Source organism: Tenrec ecaudatus, chromosome 2, assembly GCF_050624435.1.
Source record: "Tenrec ecaudatus isolate mTenEca1 chromosome 2, mTenEca1.hap1, whole genome shotgun sequence".
In the NCBI taxonomy this organism is placed as follows: Eukaryota; Metazoa; Chordata; class Mammalia; order Afrosoricida; family Tenrecidae; genus Tenrec; species Tenrec ecaudatus.
Window position 1 is genome coordinate 126,627,768 of NC_134531.1, and position 20,514 is coordinate 126,648,281.

At 42.2% G+C, this 20,514-nt stretch overlaps 1 protein-coding gene across 4 annotated transcripts in view; it reads left to right on the forward strand.

Annotated features, from left to right (window-relative positions):
- The window catches only part of SNX24 (sorting nexin 24), a 187,714-nt gene that overhangs the window by 105,181 nt on the left and 62,019 nt on the right, over positions 1-20,514 (forward strand). For all 4 annotated transcript variants that reach the window (XM_075541439.1, XM_075541442.1, XM_075541441.1 and 1 more), the window contains one exon: positions 5,535-5,639. In XM_075541439.1, the coding sequence (XP_075397554.1) occupies positions 5,535-5,639 (105 nt within the window). The remainder of the gene's footprint in view (positions 1-5,534; positions 5,640-20,514) is intronic.

Here is a 20,514-nt window from a genome sequence, read left to right on the forward strand (position 1 = left end):
CATCCCTGATTTTAATATCGGTAGAACTTTGAGAATTCTGATTCTGTAATCATTTAAAAACTATATTTTAGTCATGGACTACCTTTTCCGCTCCCTCCTCTCAACAAACAAACAGATTTCCTTAAAGGCTTTAAACGTTTTAGATTTCCTTAAAGGCTTTAAGAGATCTCTCACCTTCCACACGCAGAATGTCATCAAATCCTATTGACCCTTCTCGAAACTTCTGGAACTTGTGCCGTTTATTTTTCCATTTGAACTTTCATCATCCCAGTCCAGCCGTGTGTTTCTATGTGAGACTTACTCGATGGTTTCCAATCCATGTCTTCTTACCCATCTCTGCTGTAGACCAGTGTTCCTAAAGCATCTGCTGTTCCCATTTTCTTGTAAAATTTACTAAGCAGGTTCATATTTTGTACCACATCCTGGCTTTCAAGGTCAGTAGTCATTAAAAACCAAGCAAAAACCCCACAAACTGACTGCCATCAAGTCAGTTTTGACTCATGACAAAACTGCCCTGTGAGTTTCTGAGACTGCCACACTGCTTCTGCAAAGTGGCTGGTGGTTTTAAACTGTTGACCTCAAGATTAGCAGCCCAACGCATAACCACTATGGCAATCCTCATAGGCCCTCGATTAATTTCTTATGACTGCTGTAACAAATTGCCCCCCACCTCATTTAATTTTACAGCTCTGGAAGTCAGAAATCTAAAACGGGCCAATAGGACCATGTTGTCTCTGAAACATCGGGAGAGACTCCCTCTCCTTGCCTTTTCCAGATTCTGGAGGCTGCGTGCTTTCCTGACTCCTCCCCTTGCAGAGTCAGCGATTCATTAGCCCAACCTCAGAAGAGATTTCCCTCCCCTGACTTTGACCCTCTGGCCTCACTCTGCTAGGGTCCCTTGTGATGCCATTGGGCCTCTGTGGACATGCCAGGATATCCTTCCCATTCCCAGACGTACGGCCTCATCACAGCCACAAAGTCCCCTTGCCACCCAGGTAATAGATTCACAAGGTTTAGGACATCTTTTTTTTTTTAAATACTTTTATTGGGGGCGCTTACATCTCTCAGGACATCTTTGAAGGACCATTATTTCGTTTACCACACACCACTTTTAAAGCAATTTTGTTCCGCACTGTTTGCTCTATAAGAAAACTGCAGTGACAGCCAAGCCAGTCTCCCCTAAAACATTTGCTGCCTCTCTGTCCTTTATGTGCTGACTGCCCTGTCATCTGATTCCTTCAGCCAAATCAAGACATTTCAAGTTCTCCTTCCATGTAGCTTGCATTATTTCCGAATATGTGTTCTCGGAACTACTGTTTCATGTAGAGCTTGCCCCTTAATATTCTTTCGGGTGTTTTTGATATTTAAAAAAACATAGTTCATAGTTGTCTCTAAGTTTTGTCTAACCAGAAGATATTCTTTTTTTTTTCTTTTAAGTAGGGACTCTGTCTTGTTTGTATCTGCTGTACTTTCTGGTAGAGTGTGAAGCACCTATTAAATATTAAGTATTTGGCAAGTGGGTTGTTTGGAGTACATCGGGCATGTTTCTGAATTACTGGAGGAATGTTTTCTGTTGGAAAGAACCGTTTCTGTGTTGGAATTGAAGTTCGCCGGGAGTGTGACCTCAGGTTATACTTGTCCTGATGCCTTTGTAGCTCCTCTTATGTCAGTCCTAGATGGAAAACCAAACAAACCCCAAATTAGAAAAACCCCACATCACTGAAGTAAAAACAAACCCCACAGAGTATCTGGCTGGGGTTTTGTGTTTAAGAGTCATAGGGTGTCCTGTGTGGGGTCAGCTTTAAGGCTGGAACTCTGTCCTCCCGTCCCCAGCTCACGTGTTCACACCTCCCTACAGCCAAATAACTTACCCTTTTAAGCGGTGGCCCTTGAAATCAACTTTATCTCCACAGACCAAAAGACGAGTATATGGAGAGACAATCCTGCCCTGCACTGCCAACTGCTGCGCTTACTTTCCATGCCTGGCTAGCTGTTTCCAGTCAGCTCCGCTCCCTCTTCACTGGTCCTAATGGTTGGTGCTGGGTCAGTTTTAAATGAATGGTTTTCATTTTTGTTATTACCAACTTTGAGCTTAAGTGAAACATTGCATTCTCAGTGCTTTAATGAAGCACACATTTTAGAAGGGCCAGGGACCTGCAGCTGGGGTCAGACTGAGAGCACTGCCTTGGACATTCATTCTCTGCAGGAAACCCTGAGGGATTAGGGCTCAGAATCTGGGGTCCAAGAGTGCCTTTCCCCCAATGTCCCATGACTCAATTCTGTGTTTTCTCTCCATGCTCTCTCATCGTTTTAGGGGAAACAATCCCTGCTGTGGAAAACAGTGACTATAACCAGTAGCTACAGTCCCAGGTCCGTATGGAATAAGCTGTGTCAACTCTTCTTTTTTTAAAATTCATTTTTCTGAGGGTTCCTACAGCTCGTATCACAATCCATCCATCCATCCATCCATTGTGTCAAGCATATTTGTACATGTTGTCATCATCATTTTCAAAATATTTTCTTTCTACTCGAACCCTTGGTATCAGCTCATTTTCTCCTCCCCCTCCCTCCCTCCCTCATGAACCCTTGATAATTTTTTTTTTTAATTGATGTCTCCCTTCACTCACTTTTCTTTTGTCCATCCTCCCGGGAGGTGGTTATGTCAATCATTGGCTGGTTTTCCCTTTCTCCCCACGCCTTCCCCTCCCCCCGTGTACACTCTTCTAACGGTGTAAGAGAGGGAACGAGCTGCTCACGCCAGGAAAGGGGCTTGTGTTCGTGGGTTCGTGGAATCGGGCAATGGTACGTGGCCAGACCCAGTCTGGCCAGGACAGTTAATCATCGGATGACGTGGCAGAGGAGGATTTATCTTGTAAGCAGCTGAGCCCTTCTGGAAACATATTGTCTCTCCTCATCTAAAGCAATCCATTACTCACCTGCAAGTGCTGTCACGGACCCCAGCAGCTAGACTGACCGCCTTCCGTGGCACTCTGGACATAAGTAAGCAGGAAAAGTATTTTCACTGCTGGATCTTGAAGATTTTTTTTTAAAGAGCCCCATAATGGAGGTGATTTTCTATTCTGAACCATAAGGAACATTGTGGTCTTATTTTTAAAGGAAGGGTTTGTTTTAAATTATTGTTATTATTAAATGGAAACTTGGTGAGCTTGTTACCACCGACTCATTTAGCAGTTGGGCTCTTGCTCTCGTTTGAGCAGTCTCTCAGCCTGCAGAGGTGAGTCGGCACCTGTCCCCTCAGAGGAGTGATACACGCCGTCTCTCAAGTTCCCTGTCAGTACTGGATCGTTCTCTCTAACATATGAACATGTATTTCCCATCACGAAATGTGAAACCTCTATGAGCTCACGCTTTCCGCCAGGTTCACCCCGTTGTTCTCCTCCGCATTTGGTGCGACTCCTTGAACCAGGAGTGTCTACTTGCCGCCCCATTCGCTCTTCTCTCAGCAGGTGTACTTTCCCGCAGCGTTTGACACGGTCCAATTGGCGGCTCTTGAAACGCTCTTGACTGAACGGACTGTGAACGTTACTGATTTACCACCACCACCATCTCCACCACCACCACCACCACCTCCACCACCGCCACCACCACCCCCACCCACACCACCACCACCCCACCACCACCACCACCCCCACCCACACCACCACCACCCACGCCCACCACCACCATCTCCACCCCCCCACCATCTCCACCCCCCCACCATCTCCACCTCCACCATCTCCACCAACCACCACCACCCCTACCCCCACCACCACCATCACCATCTCCACCCCCACCCTCACACCCCCCACCACCATCTCCACTACCCCCACCACCACACCACCGCCGCCACCACCACCTCCACCACCACCACCTCCACCACCACCATCTCCACCCCCACCCCCACCCACACCACCATCTCCACCACCACCACCATCTCCACCACCACCACCATCTCCACCACCACCACCACCTCCACCACCACCTCCACCCCCACCACCACCATCTCCACTACCCCCACCCCCACACCACCACCACCACCACCACCACCTCCACCACCACACCAGCGCCGCCACCACCACCTCCACCATCACCACCTCCACCACCACCATCTCTACCACCACCATCTCCACCCCCACCCACACCCATACCACTACCCCCACCCCCACCACCCCCCGACTGCCCTGCTTCTCTGTCCTGCCTCTCCACGTTGGATGGCTCAGACTCTGACCATTTGTATTCATTTTCTATTGCTGATAACAAATTAACACACACTTTGTGATTTAAAACAACACAACACAAATTTATTTTCCTATGGTTTCCATGGACCGGGAGCCCATGCTAAGGTGTCAGCTGTGGAAATTAAAAACTATTGGCTGGAACGGGGATCTCAGAGGAGACTCGAAGTCTCCTTCTGCGATCATCTGGACCAGTGGTTCTCAACTTATGGGTTGTGACCCCTTTGGGGATCAAGCCACCCTTTCACAGGGGTCACCCAATTCATGACAGTAGCAAAATTAGTTATGAAGTAGCAACGAAAATAATTTTATGGTTGGGAGTCACCACAACATGAGGAACTTATGAAAGGGTCACGGCATTAGGAAGGTTGAGAACCACTGATGTAGGCAGAGTTCAGTGAGGCTTTGAATGGTACTTTCCAGTTTTGACTGCTGGTGGAGAATTTGCATATCGACCCCAGATACAGTGAATCAGAATCTTCTTGTTAGATTCCCAGGTCATCCTTACAGCCACGTGGGGATTCGTCTGTGAGATCCCTTGTGTATCTTGTTACAGATTTTGATTCACTACATCTGGGGTGGAAATGCAACTCCTCAGCAGGTGAACTGCTGTGGGCCCGTTAGAAATCCTGGACTTCCATTTCTGTCAGCTGTAGGATTAGCCATGTGTCTCACTGCTCCAGAGCAGAGGTGTCTTCCAGCCCTAGGCTGCACTCCGGTACTAGGAGGGCGGACATCTCTCTCAACACAGCGGCTTCTTCAAAACCAGCAGTTGGCTAGGATGGTGTCTTATATAGCCAGCTATGAACAATGTCATTTTATTTAGTTTTGCCCATAAATTTATATAGAAAGACTTCCAAGCAGAATTTCATTGTATTGATTGATTTGAAAAATTATAAATTGATTTTCTTTCTTTGTAATTTACTTAATAGACTTTGTATTTTTTTAGAAAGATAACTAAGTAGTTCTGATCTCAAATACCTGATGAGCTACAACAACAACTACCAAAAACATAAAATACTTACCTTGAAATCTTTATGTGTAGGACAATACAATATATCATGAAATCTTTATGTGTAGGACAATACAATATATCATGAAATCTTTATGTGTAGGACAATACAATATATCATGAAATCTTTATGTGTAGGGCAATACAATATATCAAGGGTTTGGGTACAAAACTTTGTAGTATTTCATTTCTCTATATTATGTTTGGAAATGGTACTTTCTTTTATTGACTCCTCCCCCAAGCTTCATCTTTATAATTAAGAGACATGTTCTGTTTTTTATTTGCAGCTTAAGAAATGTATAAAAACTCCAGAAATCCCTTCTAAACATGTTAGAAACTGGGTCCCAAAAGTCTTGGAACAACGTCGACAAGGTTTGGAAACCTATTTACAGGTAAGATGTAAAAAAACTAAAAACATAACAAAAGTGCAGTCTGTATGAAACCAATATAGTGTTTCCTCTACTGAGGTTTCCAGGGCTCTTGTTCCTGAATCCATAATTGTTGAAAAGGGAGGGAAAGCATTCTGTAGGCTTCCTCTTAGTGATATATTTACGCACTCTCCCAGGAGAAAGGTGCTAAGAGTTTGTTCTGGGCTTCAGATGCTTTTTAAAAGGTTGCCGCAGGACCAGATGGTGCTGCTTCCTTTTGTGCATAAAGTCAATATGGGTCTGAGCCGACGGGACAGCACCTAACATCAGGAGCTTCAGTTGATATAATGCAGCACAACCAACTATATGCCTCAGTGTTTTTTCTCAGAACTTTCAGATGTGATGGGAAATATATCAAGCAACTTAAAATGAAGTTTAAAATTATAAATAAATTGTGGGTTCTTTTAGATTTAATTAAGCTAACTTAAGTTCTTTGATCTTTCAATAATTTTAATATAAAAAAGTTATGAGAATCTGAAATTTAAGTATATATAAAGGTGAAAAAATGAATGGAAGGTTTATCCATTTTTAAAATTCAACTCTTTAAGTGTCAGGTTCTCTGAGTTTGGAATAAGAGAGGTATGGAGGTGTCCAGGTGACTAGTAACATTATCATTGCTATCATGGAATTCCAAGAGGACCATATAAAGGAAGGACCAGGAGGGGCAAGCCTGTGTTCAGCCAGTGTGCTTGCTTGTTCCACTGGGAGGCTAAAGGATGAGAGTGGCCAGATCTTGGCTGTCAGGAAAGGGAACTGCTGGGTCTTCACTGAAGAGGCGCAGACTGACTGTGATGGTCTATGCATCTAAGGCACCGTTCATCAAAGAAAGAGGCAACCTGAACTGTGGTCCTCCTTTGATATCATCTTACGCTCTGTAGACATTGACCCCAGTGTAGATTCTATGGACTGTATGAAGCCAATATAGTGTTTCCTCTACAGAGATTTTCATTCCTGAATCCATACTGATTGACAGTTAAGGATAAGCTGTCTCTATAGACTCAGACTTAAGGATATATTCAAAGGACTCACCCAGTAGAAAGACGGTAAGTCTCTTCCTGGCTTCAGGTGCTTTCAAAAGTGGTTCTGGTCTTCACAGTGCTCAAGAGGAAAGCCAACAAACTGGGGGGTCGCTGGGAATATCTGTGGTGGGAGGAAGGCGCTCTCCAGATTTGCTCTTCTGCTTGGGACACGATAGCGGGATGCTGTACTGCCTTACCCTAAGGGGCAGGGGCTGCAAGCAGATGGGGACACAAAGTCACAAGAATGTGTGTGACCTTGTTCCTTGAGGCTTCTTATGTAGAGACTTCCATAGCTTTGGGCAACACTAAAGAGAAAATTTGAAAAAAGTAAAATAAAACAACGAGACTTCAGAAATTATATGTTCTGGATAGAAACACAAATTCTCTATAATTAAGCAGAATAAGTAAACAATGCATTCTCATTTGTAAGTCAGAGTTTCCACAGATACTGTGTATCTTCAAAGTGCAGCGTTGAAGAAAGCTTTGCACCACCCCTCCCCCCGCCATATTTGACACATGACTTCCATTACCACCCCATGTAAACATGTTAAGTTGTTTGTACGTCGGCTATAAATATGTGGATAACATCAACTGGCACAGAGAGGAGTTCACAGTGACACTCAAATTGAGCTTCGACGGTTTTATTCTCAGAAATAGGACTTGAAAGACTTGGCTGGACGACTGGGAAGGCTTGAGTTTTACTGTGTGGGTAGTGGTCAGCTTGTCACTTCATTCCCCGAAGACTTCAGGGAGCGTCTTTTCTTTTCTTCCGCATCTGATTCTATTTACAGGCAAAGGCAGTCAGACCTAAGTTGTAAAGTGAGTGCACGTGATTTATAGATTCCCAGGGAAGTGAAAACCCTGACCCACATGCTATTTGATAACCTTGGGTGTTTGCGTTTCTTTAGAAGCAACCCGATATTACTACTTCTTCGGTTCCTTTAACTCCAGGTGGAATCCCACTCACCGTCAGGTCCCGGTTAGAAGCCTGCGTTAGCAGTTCTCAGCGAGCAGCATCTTGCAGCTGCCCCTTCCCACATGAGCCTCACAGGACAGCCTCTGAAGCTAGGGAGGTATTCACAGACGCTTAGCATCACAGAAAATAGACCCCGTATAGTCGAGTAAAGCCGACCCGAATATCAGCCGAGGCACCTAATATTATCCCCAAATTACATTTAAAATGTGCTGAAAACCTCGGCTTATATATGGTAGTCATTACCTAGTCTCTCCGAGTTACGTTCCGGACAATCCCTAGGGCTTCGGTTTCACACACACACACACACACACACACACATACAAATCCAGGAAGATTAGTTCTTCATAGGGCATTCCTTCTTCTTGTCCAAGACACAAATAGGGAATTTGGGCAATGGTGATTACAAATTTCTTAAGATAACCCACATTGCTATTGTGTCTTACAGCAAGATGAAAGGTTCCAGTAAGGTTATAGGATTTGCCTGAATTTCCAGACTATATTAGCTAAAGGACTGGGACTGGACCTTGAGTACCCTAACTTTCAGGAGGGCTATCTTCGTGGCCTGTTGTGGATTTTCTGACCCGGAGAAACGTTGTCATCCTTGCCACGGAGCTTTACGGGATGCAGCGTTGTTGTTTGGTGCTGTGGCGTGGACTGTGCTCAGAGGGACCCTAGGTACCGGGAACAAATACGGCCCAATCACAGTTGTTAGGTGTGGGCTGATGGTCGCAGCCACTGCCTGTCGGAGGGCCTCTTCTTTTGTTGGCCTTCTGTTTTGCCCAGCATGGTGGTGTTCTCCGGGGACTGGTCTGCAGTGTGCCTGAAATACACGAGACAAGTCTCACCATGCTCGCTTCTAAGGAGCCTTCTGGTGGTACTTCCTCCGAGACAGATGGCTTGTTCTTCTGGCAGTCTATTGTACTTTTCCTACCCTTTGCCGACACCATGATTCAATGCATCAGTTCTTCGCTGGCTTTCCTTATTTAGCCTCCAGGTCCCCGAGCCTTTGCGGGTGCTGGGAAACACCGTGTTTGGGGGCAGGTGCATCACAGTGCTCAGAATGACGTCTTTGCTCTTTAACACTTCAAAGCGGCCTCACACCGCAGATTTTCCCAGTGCAATAATTTACCTCATTTGATTACGTGGCTCCTGCTTCAGTGACCATTGTGAATCCAAGTAAAATGAAATTCTTGGCAACTTCACTGTTTTCTCGTTTTCATTGGAAAGAAAGCATCTTTCTAGTATTCTCTGCTGTCGGCTACAATCCATTTCATGTCAGCCGTGATGATGCCACTTGTGCCGCATCCCCTGCTAAATCTGGCTTGAATTTCTGCTGGTTCTTACTGCTGTGACCCTTTTTTATTTTTATTTTTGACCCTTTTTTATTTAGCTTCAGTAAAATTTTACCTGCAGGTGATATTAATGACACTGTTCCATAGTTGTCACATTCGTTGGGATCACCTGTTTTGGAATAGTACCAAATACGGATCTACTCCAATTGTTTAATCAGGCAACTAGCTGTCCTCCAGCTTTCTTGACACAGGCTAGAGAGGACTTCCCACACTGCATCGGCGTGTTGAAGCATTTCTTTTGATGTTCTAGGTCCATTTCTGTAACCTTGTTTCTCCCTAATAGTTTTAGTACGGCTTGGACATTTTCCTTCAGTACATCATCAGTTCTGCATCCTCTGCTACTTTTTGAAGTGGCCGAATGTTCACCGGTTCTTTTTGGTAGAGTGACTCTGTGTCTTCTTTCCTTATTACTTTGATGCTTCCTGCGTTTTTCAGTGTAGATTGGCTTCAAGAAAAGTATAATTAAATATAATTATAATTCAATTTACAGTTTAACTGACTGTCACCCAGTGGGGTCTTTTCTCAAAGAACCTGTTCCCCCTCTTATTCAAAGGTTGTGAGTCTGTAAACTGGCTCAAGTTTGGGAGTTGGTCTAGGGACCGCAACTCACCCTTCCCTTGCTAGGTATAGGTAACTATTTGAGAGAGAGGGTGTGACTTGAATTCTTAAAAGTGCTTAAAAACCAATGAGCTTTGTTTGGGGTGTGGAAGTCATCTGGCAGAACATTTACAGTGACATTCGAATTGAGCGTCCTAGTTGCAAGACTAACTTAAATATAAGAAAAATAAATAAATCTCTTCACAAAATCAACTTTGCCATAAATCTTTCTCAATAGCTTATACTTTAAGATTGTTTTCATTCCTTTGCCTATTCACCAATAATTTGAAAATGATAGATGAAGAAAGGCCATACTTGTTACTTATTTGCTTATTTCTTCAGTTTGAAAATAAAAAAATTTTCATATTACTCTTCAAAAACTATTCATAAGTATTTCTTGCTTTTCTATGTCGGCATCTCTGTCCATTTTAATTTGTCTTTTTTTTTATGGAAACGGGATTAGGAGCTTTTTAGTGTTATTTTAAAATGTATGACTCTTTAAATATTTTTCACTATAGTTAAGCAAACTTCTTTTTTCTTTAATAGAAATTTCTGATCTTAAGGGGGGGAATTAAGCTTACCAGATAAAAACCTCACTGCCATCAACTCGATTCTAATTCATGGTGACCTTGGAGGGCAGTGTAGAACTGCCTCCGTGGGGTTGCTGAGCCTGTAACTCTTTACAGCAGCAGAAACTGCATCTTTCTTCTGCGGAGTAGCTGGTGGCTTTAAACTGCTGACCTCGTGGGTCACAGCCCAGCATGCAACCACCATGCCAGCAGGGCTGCTTAGAACCCAGAGAGTGTGGGATTTCTGTAGTGTAGATAACATCCTGCAGCACTGTGAGTAGATTTTAATCAGTGATTTTACTGTTCAAAGTCTCTGTCAACCTAGAGCAGGTGTGAGGTATGTCTGGCCCCTGGGCCATATAAGGCCCCCAAATTGTTAATACCGGCTAACACCTCAGCAAAGAGAAGCAGTTCTGGCCAACATTAGGGGTGAGCTAATGAAATGTTTAGTCAAATGCAGAAGGCTAATTTTTAATAATAATGTTTTGTGACCCATGAATGATGTCGTAAATATCTAATTCTCCCTTGGCTTAAAAAAAAGATTACTCACCGCTGGCCTGGAGCAGTCACAAACTAACCCAGACTCACTGACATGTAGCTCCCTTGACTTCCATGGAGTGACTAGTGGGGTCAGACTGCTAATCGTGTCGCTGCTCAGTGCATAGCCCACTCGGCCAGCTGTTTTTCAGGAACACTTGCCTGGTTATAAAAAAGAAATAAGGAGGCATCACGATTATGTTTTTATTTTTAAAATTTATTTCCAAACCTTTACAATTGTTCTGCCTAAATTCCCCAATGAATTTGGTTGGATATAAATTCTAAAAAAACCAATGGAAACCCTAACTATATAGAGTGTCTCAGAATCAAAGCCTAGAATTCACCACGACAGGGTTAAAAGTTCCTTGGGCATTTGAATAACTTGAAACATGGTATTCTTTCTGGCAACACAAAACCCAGAAAGACCCAAAACTCACTTCCCAGCAGGTTCATTCTGACTCCATATGTTACAGGGTAGAACTTCATAGGATTTCCCTGGCTGTAATCTTTATAGAAATAGATTTCTAGGCCTTTCTTCTGAGATGTCCCTGGGTTGATCCAAACCACCAACCTTTAGGTTAGAAGTGAATTTCACACTGTACTACTTAATACCCAAGGACCTGCCTAATCCACACTGACTCTAATTTTCATTTTCTAGAATCGAGTCAGGAACCCTGCTGGTTGGCATAGTGGGCACGGTATTGGGAGACTTAAACACAGGGTGAGCAGTTTGAAACTACCAGCTGTTCCGTGGAAGAAAGATGCGACTTTCTACTTCCATAAAAAGTTACAGTCTCAGAAATCCACAGGGGACATTCTCCTGTGCCCTACCAGGTCACTATGAGTTGGCATTGCCTCATTGATAGTGAGACTTTGAGAATCATCAATGTATTGACTAGGAGATCGAATAGCTGTTTCTTTTCATGACTTATTGCCTCTTTTTCCTTAAATAGTGCATACTGGGAATGCATTTTAATATTTAGGGAATTAGGCCATTGATCCTCTATACAAGTAGAATTAAGTAAAGCAAGATCTTTCTACATGAGTAGAGGAAAATTGGTTGGTTATCATCCCAACTAAAGACTTGTGCTAACTAAAAACTTTTGTAGTAACCACCTTTCCCAATTTTCTAAATTAGAAATACTAGCAATTTATCTGTTTTTGAAAGTGTTTTTTAGCTTGACAATAAAAGCTAAATTTATTAATTGAGCAATAAATATCATTGGCATGTACACAGGCGCTTTAATAAGTTCATAGAAGAATCGAGTTAAGTGATCATAGGGGCTCTCAGCCGTTCTTCCTAGAGTCTTCAGTTTCGCTCACTCGCCTTTGCAACAGGTGCGAAGGGAACACTTGTGTTTTCTTTGGTGACCACGTTTCCACTTTTAAGACCCCAGGTGCGACTCTCTCACCTGGGGTGCAGAACACTGCCTTGATGAACTATGCTATGCCAATTGACTAAGTTGTCCCATGAGACTGTGGGCCTGAACCTTCATGCCCAGTATGTCAATCCCGCATGAAGTGTTTGGATATGTCTAGGAGGAATTTATCACTGTGCTTTATTATACGCATGGATACATAGGCAGCACATACCAACATGAATGGGGACGGCTTCAAAAAGTGCATGGCAAAATGAAATGAAAAGATAGTGGGATTTCCCCCCAATTTCTAAAACCACCTCCCATACACATCTGCCCACAAAAATACTTTATATGTTTGTGCTTATACTCCCATATGCCTTCGCACCCATGTATCTAATAGATCAACTTAGATAACCCCTCACATGGTTTTTGCTTCCTGTTTACTGTTGCTGCAAAGTTGGGTACGTTCCCATGGCTGCGCTTTATTCTTGCCTACTGCTCTGTCGGTTTGCTTTAAGTTGTGCTAACGTGTGTCATCCTGTAGAGTACGTTCCCATCACCAACACCGGCGTGTCTACTATCCAGTGAGTGAGTCGCCCTCCCACCCTTACATCCCTGGTACTCACCAAAGAATGCTGCTTTCTGTGTGTACAGAGGCTTTCAACTTTTTACAAAAGTGACATCATCTAATAATTGACCTTTTGGGTTTGATGTATTTCGCTCGTATAATGTCCTCCAGGTTCATCCGTGGTATGAGCTGTTGTGTAGTGTTTGTCGTGTGTATGTGCCGCTTGTTGAATATTCATTCTCCCGTAGGTGGACACTTCTTTCCTATTGTGCGTAGTGTTGCGGTCAAGAGATGCGTGCTGTGCTTGGTCTCCTTACTGCTCTTACGTGTTTAAGATAGACACCTAGGAGTGGGATTGGTGGATCACATGGTGTTCCTCTTTCTAAATTTTAAAAAAAAATCATTTTATTGGGAGCTCTTACAGATGTTGTAACAATTCATAATTCAATTAGATCAAACATAATTTTACAATTGCTGCCAGCATTAGTTTCAAAACATTTTCTTCTCTAACTCCTTGATAACAACTCCCCTTTATCCCCACCCCCCTCCCAGTAGGCCTTATTGTTGTGTTACATAGTTTTATTATTATTTCCATGCTTTGTTATTATTTTACACTGGCCAGGATATCTGTTCACCTATAATTCTGTTTGTTCATTCCCCTCAAATGGGATTGTACAGTCATCATTGCTATTAGCTCCCTCTTCCTCCATCCCCCTCTCTTCCCATACCCTCAGGGAATCATTGCTCCCTTTCCTGTTTCTGAAGGGTTATCTGCCTTGGCCTTCATGCATCAAACAATCTTAATTATACAAATGAACATACTCATGTCTAACAAGATTTATGAGGTGACGCAAGAACCATAATAGTGAAGGACGGAATAAAGAAATAGAGGATAGTTGTGTGTTCCATCAGTGCTGTACTGCACCCTGGACTCAGCATCCCTTCTGTGTGGCACTTCTGTGAGGGACGGGCCAATTACCTTACAGGTGGCTTTTGGGTCTCCACTACACCCATGCCCCCTCACACTGGTTTTTTGAAGAGCCTCATATCATTTTCCATAGTGGTTGTGCCATTTTACAACCCCACCAGAAATGTGCAAGACTTTCCACATGCCTACCACCTTGCCAGCATCTGTTGTTTTCTATTTTTCTTTTCGTTAGGCCATTTTTCACAGGGGTGAGATGGTATCTCTTTGTTGTTTTGATCTGCATTTCTCTAATGACTGATGGGCACTAGCATTTTATCACAAGTTTGTTAGCCTCCTGCATATGCTCTTTGGGAAACTGCTCGTTTGTTCTGTGCATTTTTACATTGAGTTGTTTGTCTTTTTATTTTAGAGTTTCTAATGTTGTCTAAATGAAGGACCTTCAAGAATGTGTGGAAAAAACGGAAGTAAAAGAATGACTTTTCCCACAAACCTTTTGATGCCCCTTTATGTATTTCACAGTCAGACCCTTGCTGCTGTGGTTACCAACAACGTTATCCCCTCTGTAGGCTTTCTAAAGTCTTTTGAGTTTACAAATTAATTTTAGGAGTCCATTTACCTTGTTTTCTACTATTCATGTATTTGTGTGTGTGTAATAATGTATCTGGACCAAATACTAGGGCTCCTAGTTTTGCCCCTATGCTATCTCCTAGGAAGTTTATAGTTTTAAGATTTTTAGTTTATAGTTTTAGTCTTTGATGCATTTTGAATTAATTGTGTGTGTGGTGTGAGGTATAGAGCCTGTTTTTATTTTTCTGAAAATAAATATCCAGTTTTGCCAGCACCATTTGTTAAAGAATGCCTCTCCTCCATTGAGTGGTCCATGTATGTATTAATTTACTCTGTGGCTTTCCATCCTGCCCCATTGATCTATGTGTCCATCATCCTACCAGTATCAGGCTATTCTGATTACAATGACTGTGTAGTTAATTCTGACATCAGCGAGTGTCAGTATAAGGCCTTACTTTGTTTTTCATTATTGTTTTAGCTGGGACCTCTTTGTTTTTTTATGTAAAGTTTGAGACTACCTTTTTTTTTCTTCATTTCATTAAAGAATGCTGTTGGGATTTAGATTGGGATTGCATTATGTCTATAGATCATTGTGGTTAGTGTCGACATTTTTATAATGTGAAGCCTCTCAATTCATGAGTATAAGATATTTTTCCATTTGTATAGCTCTCTTTTAGTTTCTTGCAGGAGTGTTTTGTAGCTTTCCGTTTTTTACTAAGTGTTTTACGTTCCTGGTTAAATATATTTGTAAGTATTTTATCTTTTGGGGCTTCTAAATATGATTTTTTTCTTGATTTTCTTTGTGACATTCTCTTTATTAATTTAGAGTAGTGTTTCCCTAGTGGCATCCCCTCTCTTTTTCTCCCTGGTACTCGGACCAGCATGCTTCTGCTTGAGCTAGTTCTTTGCCGCCACTGTGTGCTGCACTACCTGTGGCCTGAGCCAACCCGTGGGGACACACACACACACACACACACACACACACACACATGTATATATTCATAAGTGTTCTGGTTTTGTTTCTCTAGAGAACCCTGCCTAACACAACTGTCAAAAAAGCTAATGACAGTAACAAAATACAATAGGGAAAAACCCCAGTTGGAGAGGAAATGGAAAATATTAAAATTAGAACAACTTAAAAGTGGGCGAAAGGGAGATCAGGTAATAAAGCGTTAGGTTTAACTGAGTTGTAGCTGTCCTATTACACTTTGAATGCGTTCCGTGTGAAATCCAGGATGGGTGAAGCTGTAGAGACAGTAGCAGGATTGATGGTTCCTTGGGGCTACAGCAGGGGAGGTTGGAGGGAAATAGGGAACTAAGAAAAGGGAGTAAAGTAAAAAAGAAAATGTTCTAAAATTGATTGTGGTAATAATTATGCAATACCTCTTGATATGATTGCACTATTATATGTTTGGATTATGTCCCAACTAACATCTTTTAATTTTTAAAATAAATCATTTTATTGGGGACTCTTACAACACTTATAATAATCCATACAATCAGTTATATCAAGCATCATCATTTCCAAAGCATTTTCTTTTTATTTGAGCCTTTAGTATCAGCTCCACTTCTCCTCTCCCTCCCCCATCCCCCCGCCCTCATGAACCCTTGATAATTTATAAATTATTTTTATTTTGATATTTTACACCATCTGCTGTTTCCCTTCACCCATATTTCTGTTGTTTGTCCCCCAAAGGAGGGGGTGTTGTATATAGATCATTGCGATCTGTTCCCCTTCTCCCCCTTCTCCTTTTCCCCTACCCTCATGCTGTTGCTACTCTTAATATTGATTCTGAGGGTTTGATCTGTTCTGGATTCTGTGTGTCCAGAGCTCTTATCTGTACAAGTATACATGATCTGGTCTAGCCAGATTTGTAAGATAGAACTGAGGTCATGATAATGGTGGTGAGGAAGCATTAACAAATTAGAGGAATGTTGCGTGTTTCTTCGGTGCTATACTGCACCTTGGCTGGCTCCCTTCCTTGTGGACCTTCTGTGAGGGGATGTCCAATTGTCTACAGATAGGCTTGGGGTCTCCAATCAGACCCCCCTCATTTGCATCAAAATGGTTGTTTGTTTTGGGTCTTCTGATGCCTGATACCTGATCCTATCAACACCTTGTAATCACAGGGGTTGGTGTGCTTCTTCCATGTGGGCTTTGTTACTTCCCTGCCAGATGGCTGCTTACTTATCTTAAAACCTTGAAGACCCCAGGCGCTATATCTTATAATAGTTAGGCACCATCAGCTTTCTTCACCATATTAGCTTGTGCACCCATTTTGTCTTCAGTGATCACGTCAGGAAGGAGAACATCACAGAATGCTAGGTTATTAGAACAAAGTGTTCTTGCATTGAGGGAGGACTTAAGTAGAAACCCAATGTCCGTGTGCTACCTTAATACTTAACCTATAGATATATGTACCTAAACATATCCCCATCGTTATATATGTAAAAGGCTTTTACATATGTACATGCCTTTGTTTATACCTCTATAAATGTCTTTTGCCTCCCAGTTCTTTCCTCTATTTCCTTTTAATTTCCTCCTGTCCCACTGTCATGTCCAACTTTCATTTGGTTCTCGGTACTTCCTCTCAACTACATTGCACTTGATTGAACGCCACCAGGCATTCTGTGCCCTCCTCGCCATCGATTTTAGATATCTTGTTATTCCCTTGTCCCTGCACCAACTAGCATTTTTTCCTCAAAAATCTATTCAGCAAAATACAAGAGACAGAGGCCCAAAGCAGGTGCAAAGTCCTAGTATTTATGGAGTTCCAGAAAGAAAGAAGAGAGGGGGGAAATTTAAGATCAGGAAAAGTAATAAAAAAGGAAGAGTAGTGGAAAAGGGTGTTGTAAGGAGAGAGCACAAAGAATGACAGCTCTATGATGCCTACACACGCCCAGAGACACTTCAGTGCGCTCAACTACGTGGATCATAAACTACGTATGTCCTGGAGAAGGATGGGGATTCCAGCACACTTCATCGTCCTCGTGTGGGACTTGTACATGGAACCCGAGACCCTTGTGGGGACTGACACGGGAATACTGCATGGTTTAAACCCAGGGCTGTGTCCTCATTATACTTATGCACTCTACACTGAGCAAATAATCAGGGCAGCTGTAGTATTTGCAGAAGAACGTGGCATCAAGATGAGAGAATGCATGGATTGTGATAAGAGTTGTATGAGCCCCTAATAAAATGTTTTTTTAAAAAAAAGAATAAATGAGATGTCCCAGTTTAAAAAAAAAGATGAGAGGAAAGCTTATTAAACCACCTGTGGTGTGCAGATCATACACCATTCCTTGCTGAAAGTGAGGAGGACTTGAATCGCTTGCTGATGAAGATCAAGAATTGCAGCCTTCAGTGTGGATTACGATTCAATATAAAGGAAACCAAGCCCCCAGACTTTTTCCATGGTACCCTTGGTTAGACGCAAACCCAGAACCTTCGTTTAATTGCCAAGCATTGTAATCATGTGTACTGCACAGGGATCCAAGACCTTGTTAAGTCCCGTGAAGACCTCCCTCCCCTCTGTAAGGACCCCTGGTGGCCATGTTAGGTCGTTTCGACTGCGAATCTTAAGGCCCCTCCAGAGAGAGAGAAGGTTATCTGATTCTGTAAAGATTTACAGGGTAAGGGGATGGTCAGGGAGGGAGAAGCAGGAGAGAGGGAGAACCCGTCACAGATTGGATATATAGCCTTCCAAAGAGGACGAATAACAGAATGTGGGTGAAGGGAGACAATCGGGCATCCTCAAACTATGGCCCGCGGGCCACATGCGGCCCACTGAGGACATTTATCCAGCCTGCTGGGTGTTTTTGCCCATTTGTTTTTTTACTTCAAAATAATATATGTGCAGTGTGCATAGGAATTTATTCATAATTTTTTAAATTATAGTCCAGCCCTCCAATGGGTCTGAGGGACAGTGAACTGGCCCCTTGTTTAAAAAGTTTGAGGACCCCTGCAATAGACAATGTAATATACAAAATAATAATAACAACAATATATAATTGATCAAGGATTCCCAAGGCTGGGAGCAGGGGAAAAAAGGGGAGCATATAACAAGGGCTCAAGTAGAAACTGTTTTGGAAATGTTGATGGCAACATATGTACAAATATGCTTAATACAATTGATGTATGGAATGTTATAAGAATTGTAAGAGCCCCAATAAAAATGATTTTTTTAAAGATATCCTTAAAAATCGTACATAGGTGTCAGATCTGACTTAATGACAGTGAACTTGGGTTGGGCATGAAGTTTATATCTATTCCTTAGTGGTTGTCTGTTCTCTTTTTTCCCCTGAAGAAGACTTTGAAGACTTTAGAGTAGTTTAGCCATAAGTACCCTACTCCTTACTATTTGATGTCTGTCTTTTCACAGCGCTGCAAACTACGTGTCATTGAGTGAGTTGATTTCACTTTCACCACATTCTTTATAATAGTGCTCAGAGTTCTCCTTGATTCTCTGAATTTCTACCTGGCGCCATCTTTCCCTTCTGCTTGAACTTTAATCCTTTAGAATTTCTCTTAGAAAGTCTTTATTGATGATAAAATTTCTGATTCCTTGTTTTCAAAGATAATATTGCTGTGTATTGAAATATGTATTTTCTGGCATGCCTTATTGGTGCCACCTTAATTTTCTGCTTTTTGAAAATAATTTGTCATTTTTAACTTTTCTGCCTCTTTTAGTATCTTTATGTTTATTTCCAGTGTCCTTTCATCTTACTCTTCTGTATCTAGATGTTCCGTTATTTTTATTCAAATCTCTGCGTGTTGGGGGAGGGGTGTCAGTTATCCTTGTCTTTGGATATAGACACCTCTCAACATTTTTTTAAATGTTTTAGTTATGATTATTATTTTGAAAACGACCTCTTTCTCCTTAGAAGTGGCCAGAATTTGTATCATGTGTTTTGAGTTTGTATCAGATCGAAGAGAAAGCCATCAAGCCTGGTAAGGGAGGCGGTGATGGTTAGCACAGTGGCTGCAACAGCGGGCGGCTCGGGCCTCACAATCGCATGCAACGTCCGGGTCTGCTGTGCGGTGGGATCACTGGAACACCTCTGCTCGGGTGTTTAGAATTTTTAGTTTAATTTACAGGTCAGGAAATGAATGGTAAGCTTAGCTTTGCTTGCTACAAAGGATTTCCTTCAAATTACAGCCGAAATAAGGGACCCGTTTTTATACAGATGACTGGAGCGATGACGATGACCAATCTAAATTCTTAAAACACCAGAGACAGAAAGGCAGCCGAGGAAGAGGGCTTCTGACGCCCTGCTTGTAACACGAGACGCACCGCGCTCTGTTCTAGTTAAAGACTGTGAGCAGTGGGTTAAATAATATTAATGGCTGGGACTGTCAGTACTTAACAGTACTTTCCTTGTACAAGTGATTTTATTGATCGATCCAGACTCAATGTAACAGGGGCAGATTATTTTTACTGATTTTATCGAAACCTTAACCAAGTTTGTTAGTGCACCACATATCTTTAAATAGATCTAGATGATGATGTAGATTAAGAAAAGCAAACCACCATCCATCTCTTTTTGATCTGTTAATAACTTGAATCCATCATTGCTAGCGACTGTTCCCAGATTCTGCTGTGCATATATGTGGCTGTTGTGCCTGGTGAGAAATCCTATAACTTTGTTTCCGTGGTTGGTTTTCATGCATTTAAACCCTTGCCACTTATCCAGGATTTGGCAGACAAGTTTGGCATCATAATTGGTGAAATAATTGACAAAACATAAAGAAGACAAAAAAATTGAATCCTTTGTTTTCTAAATGTGGTACTTGGTATCAGCAAGGACCTCCACATTCTTAGGTTTTAAGGTCGTTTTTAGGAGACTTTTGTGTGAAGTGGAACTCATTTAATGAAAGCTACAGAAAACTGCATTTTTAAAAGTTCACATTTTAACTCTACAGAATTGTTCTACTTAGTGCGAAATGTGTTTTCTTTTCCTCAGTGATTTGCCTGCTTTCTACTGATCATCTAAATGATAAACATTTCATTTAAAAGAACTTTGAGTACAAAACAATATCTTAACATTCTGAAGCCAGGCACACAGATTATGTCTTTAAATAAGATTAATATACTCTTCTATTAAGGAAGTAAATTAAAGCCAGTAATTTAAAAATTTACATAATGCATACTTGTTCACTTTGGGCAAGCTTAGTGGAAGGCAGGCCTACAGGGCTAATGATGATGAGACCAAGGAGGTGATAAAGGCTAGTGGAGGTGAGACCAAACCACACTCAACTGCAATGGAGTCGATTCTGACTCAGTGACCCTCATGGGACAGGGTGTGGATTTCCAGGTTATAACTCTTTGCGGGAGTAGAAGCCTCCTCTTAGCCCTGAGAGCAGC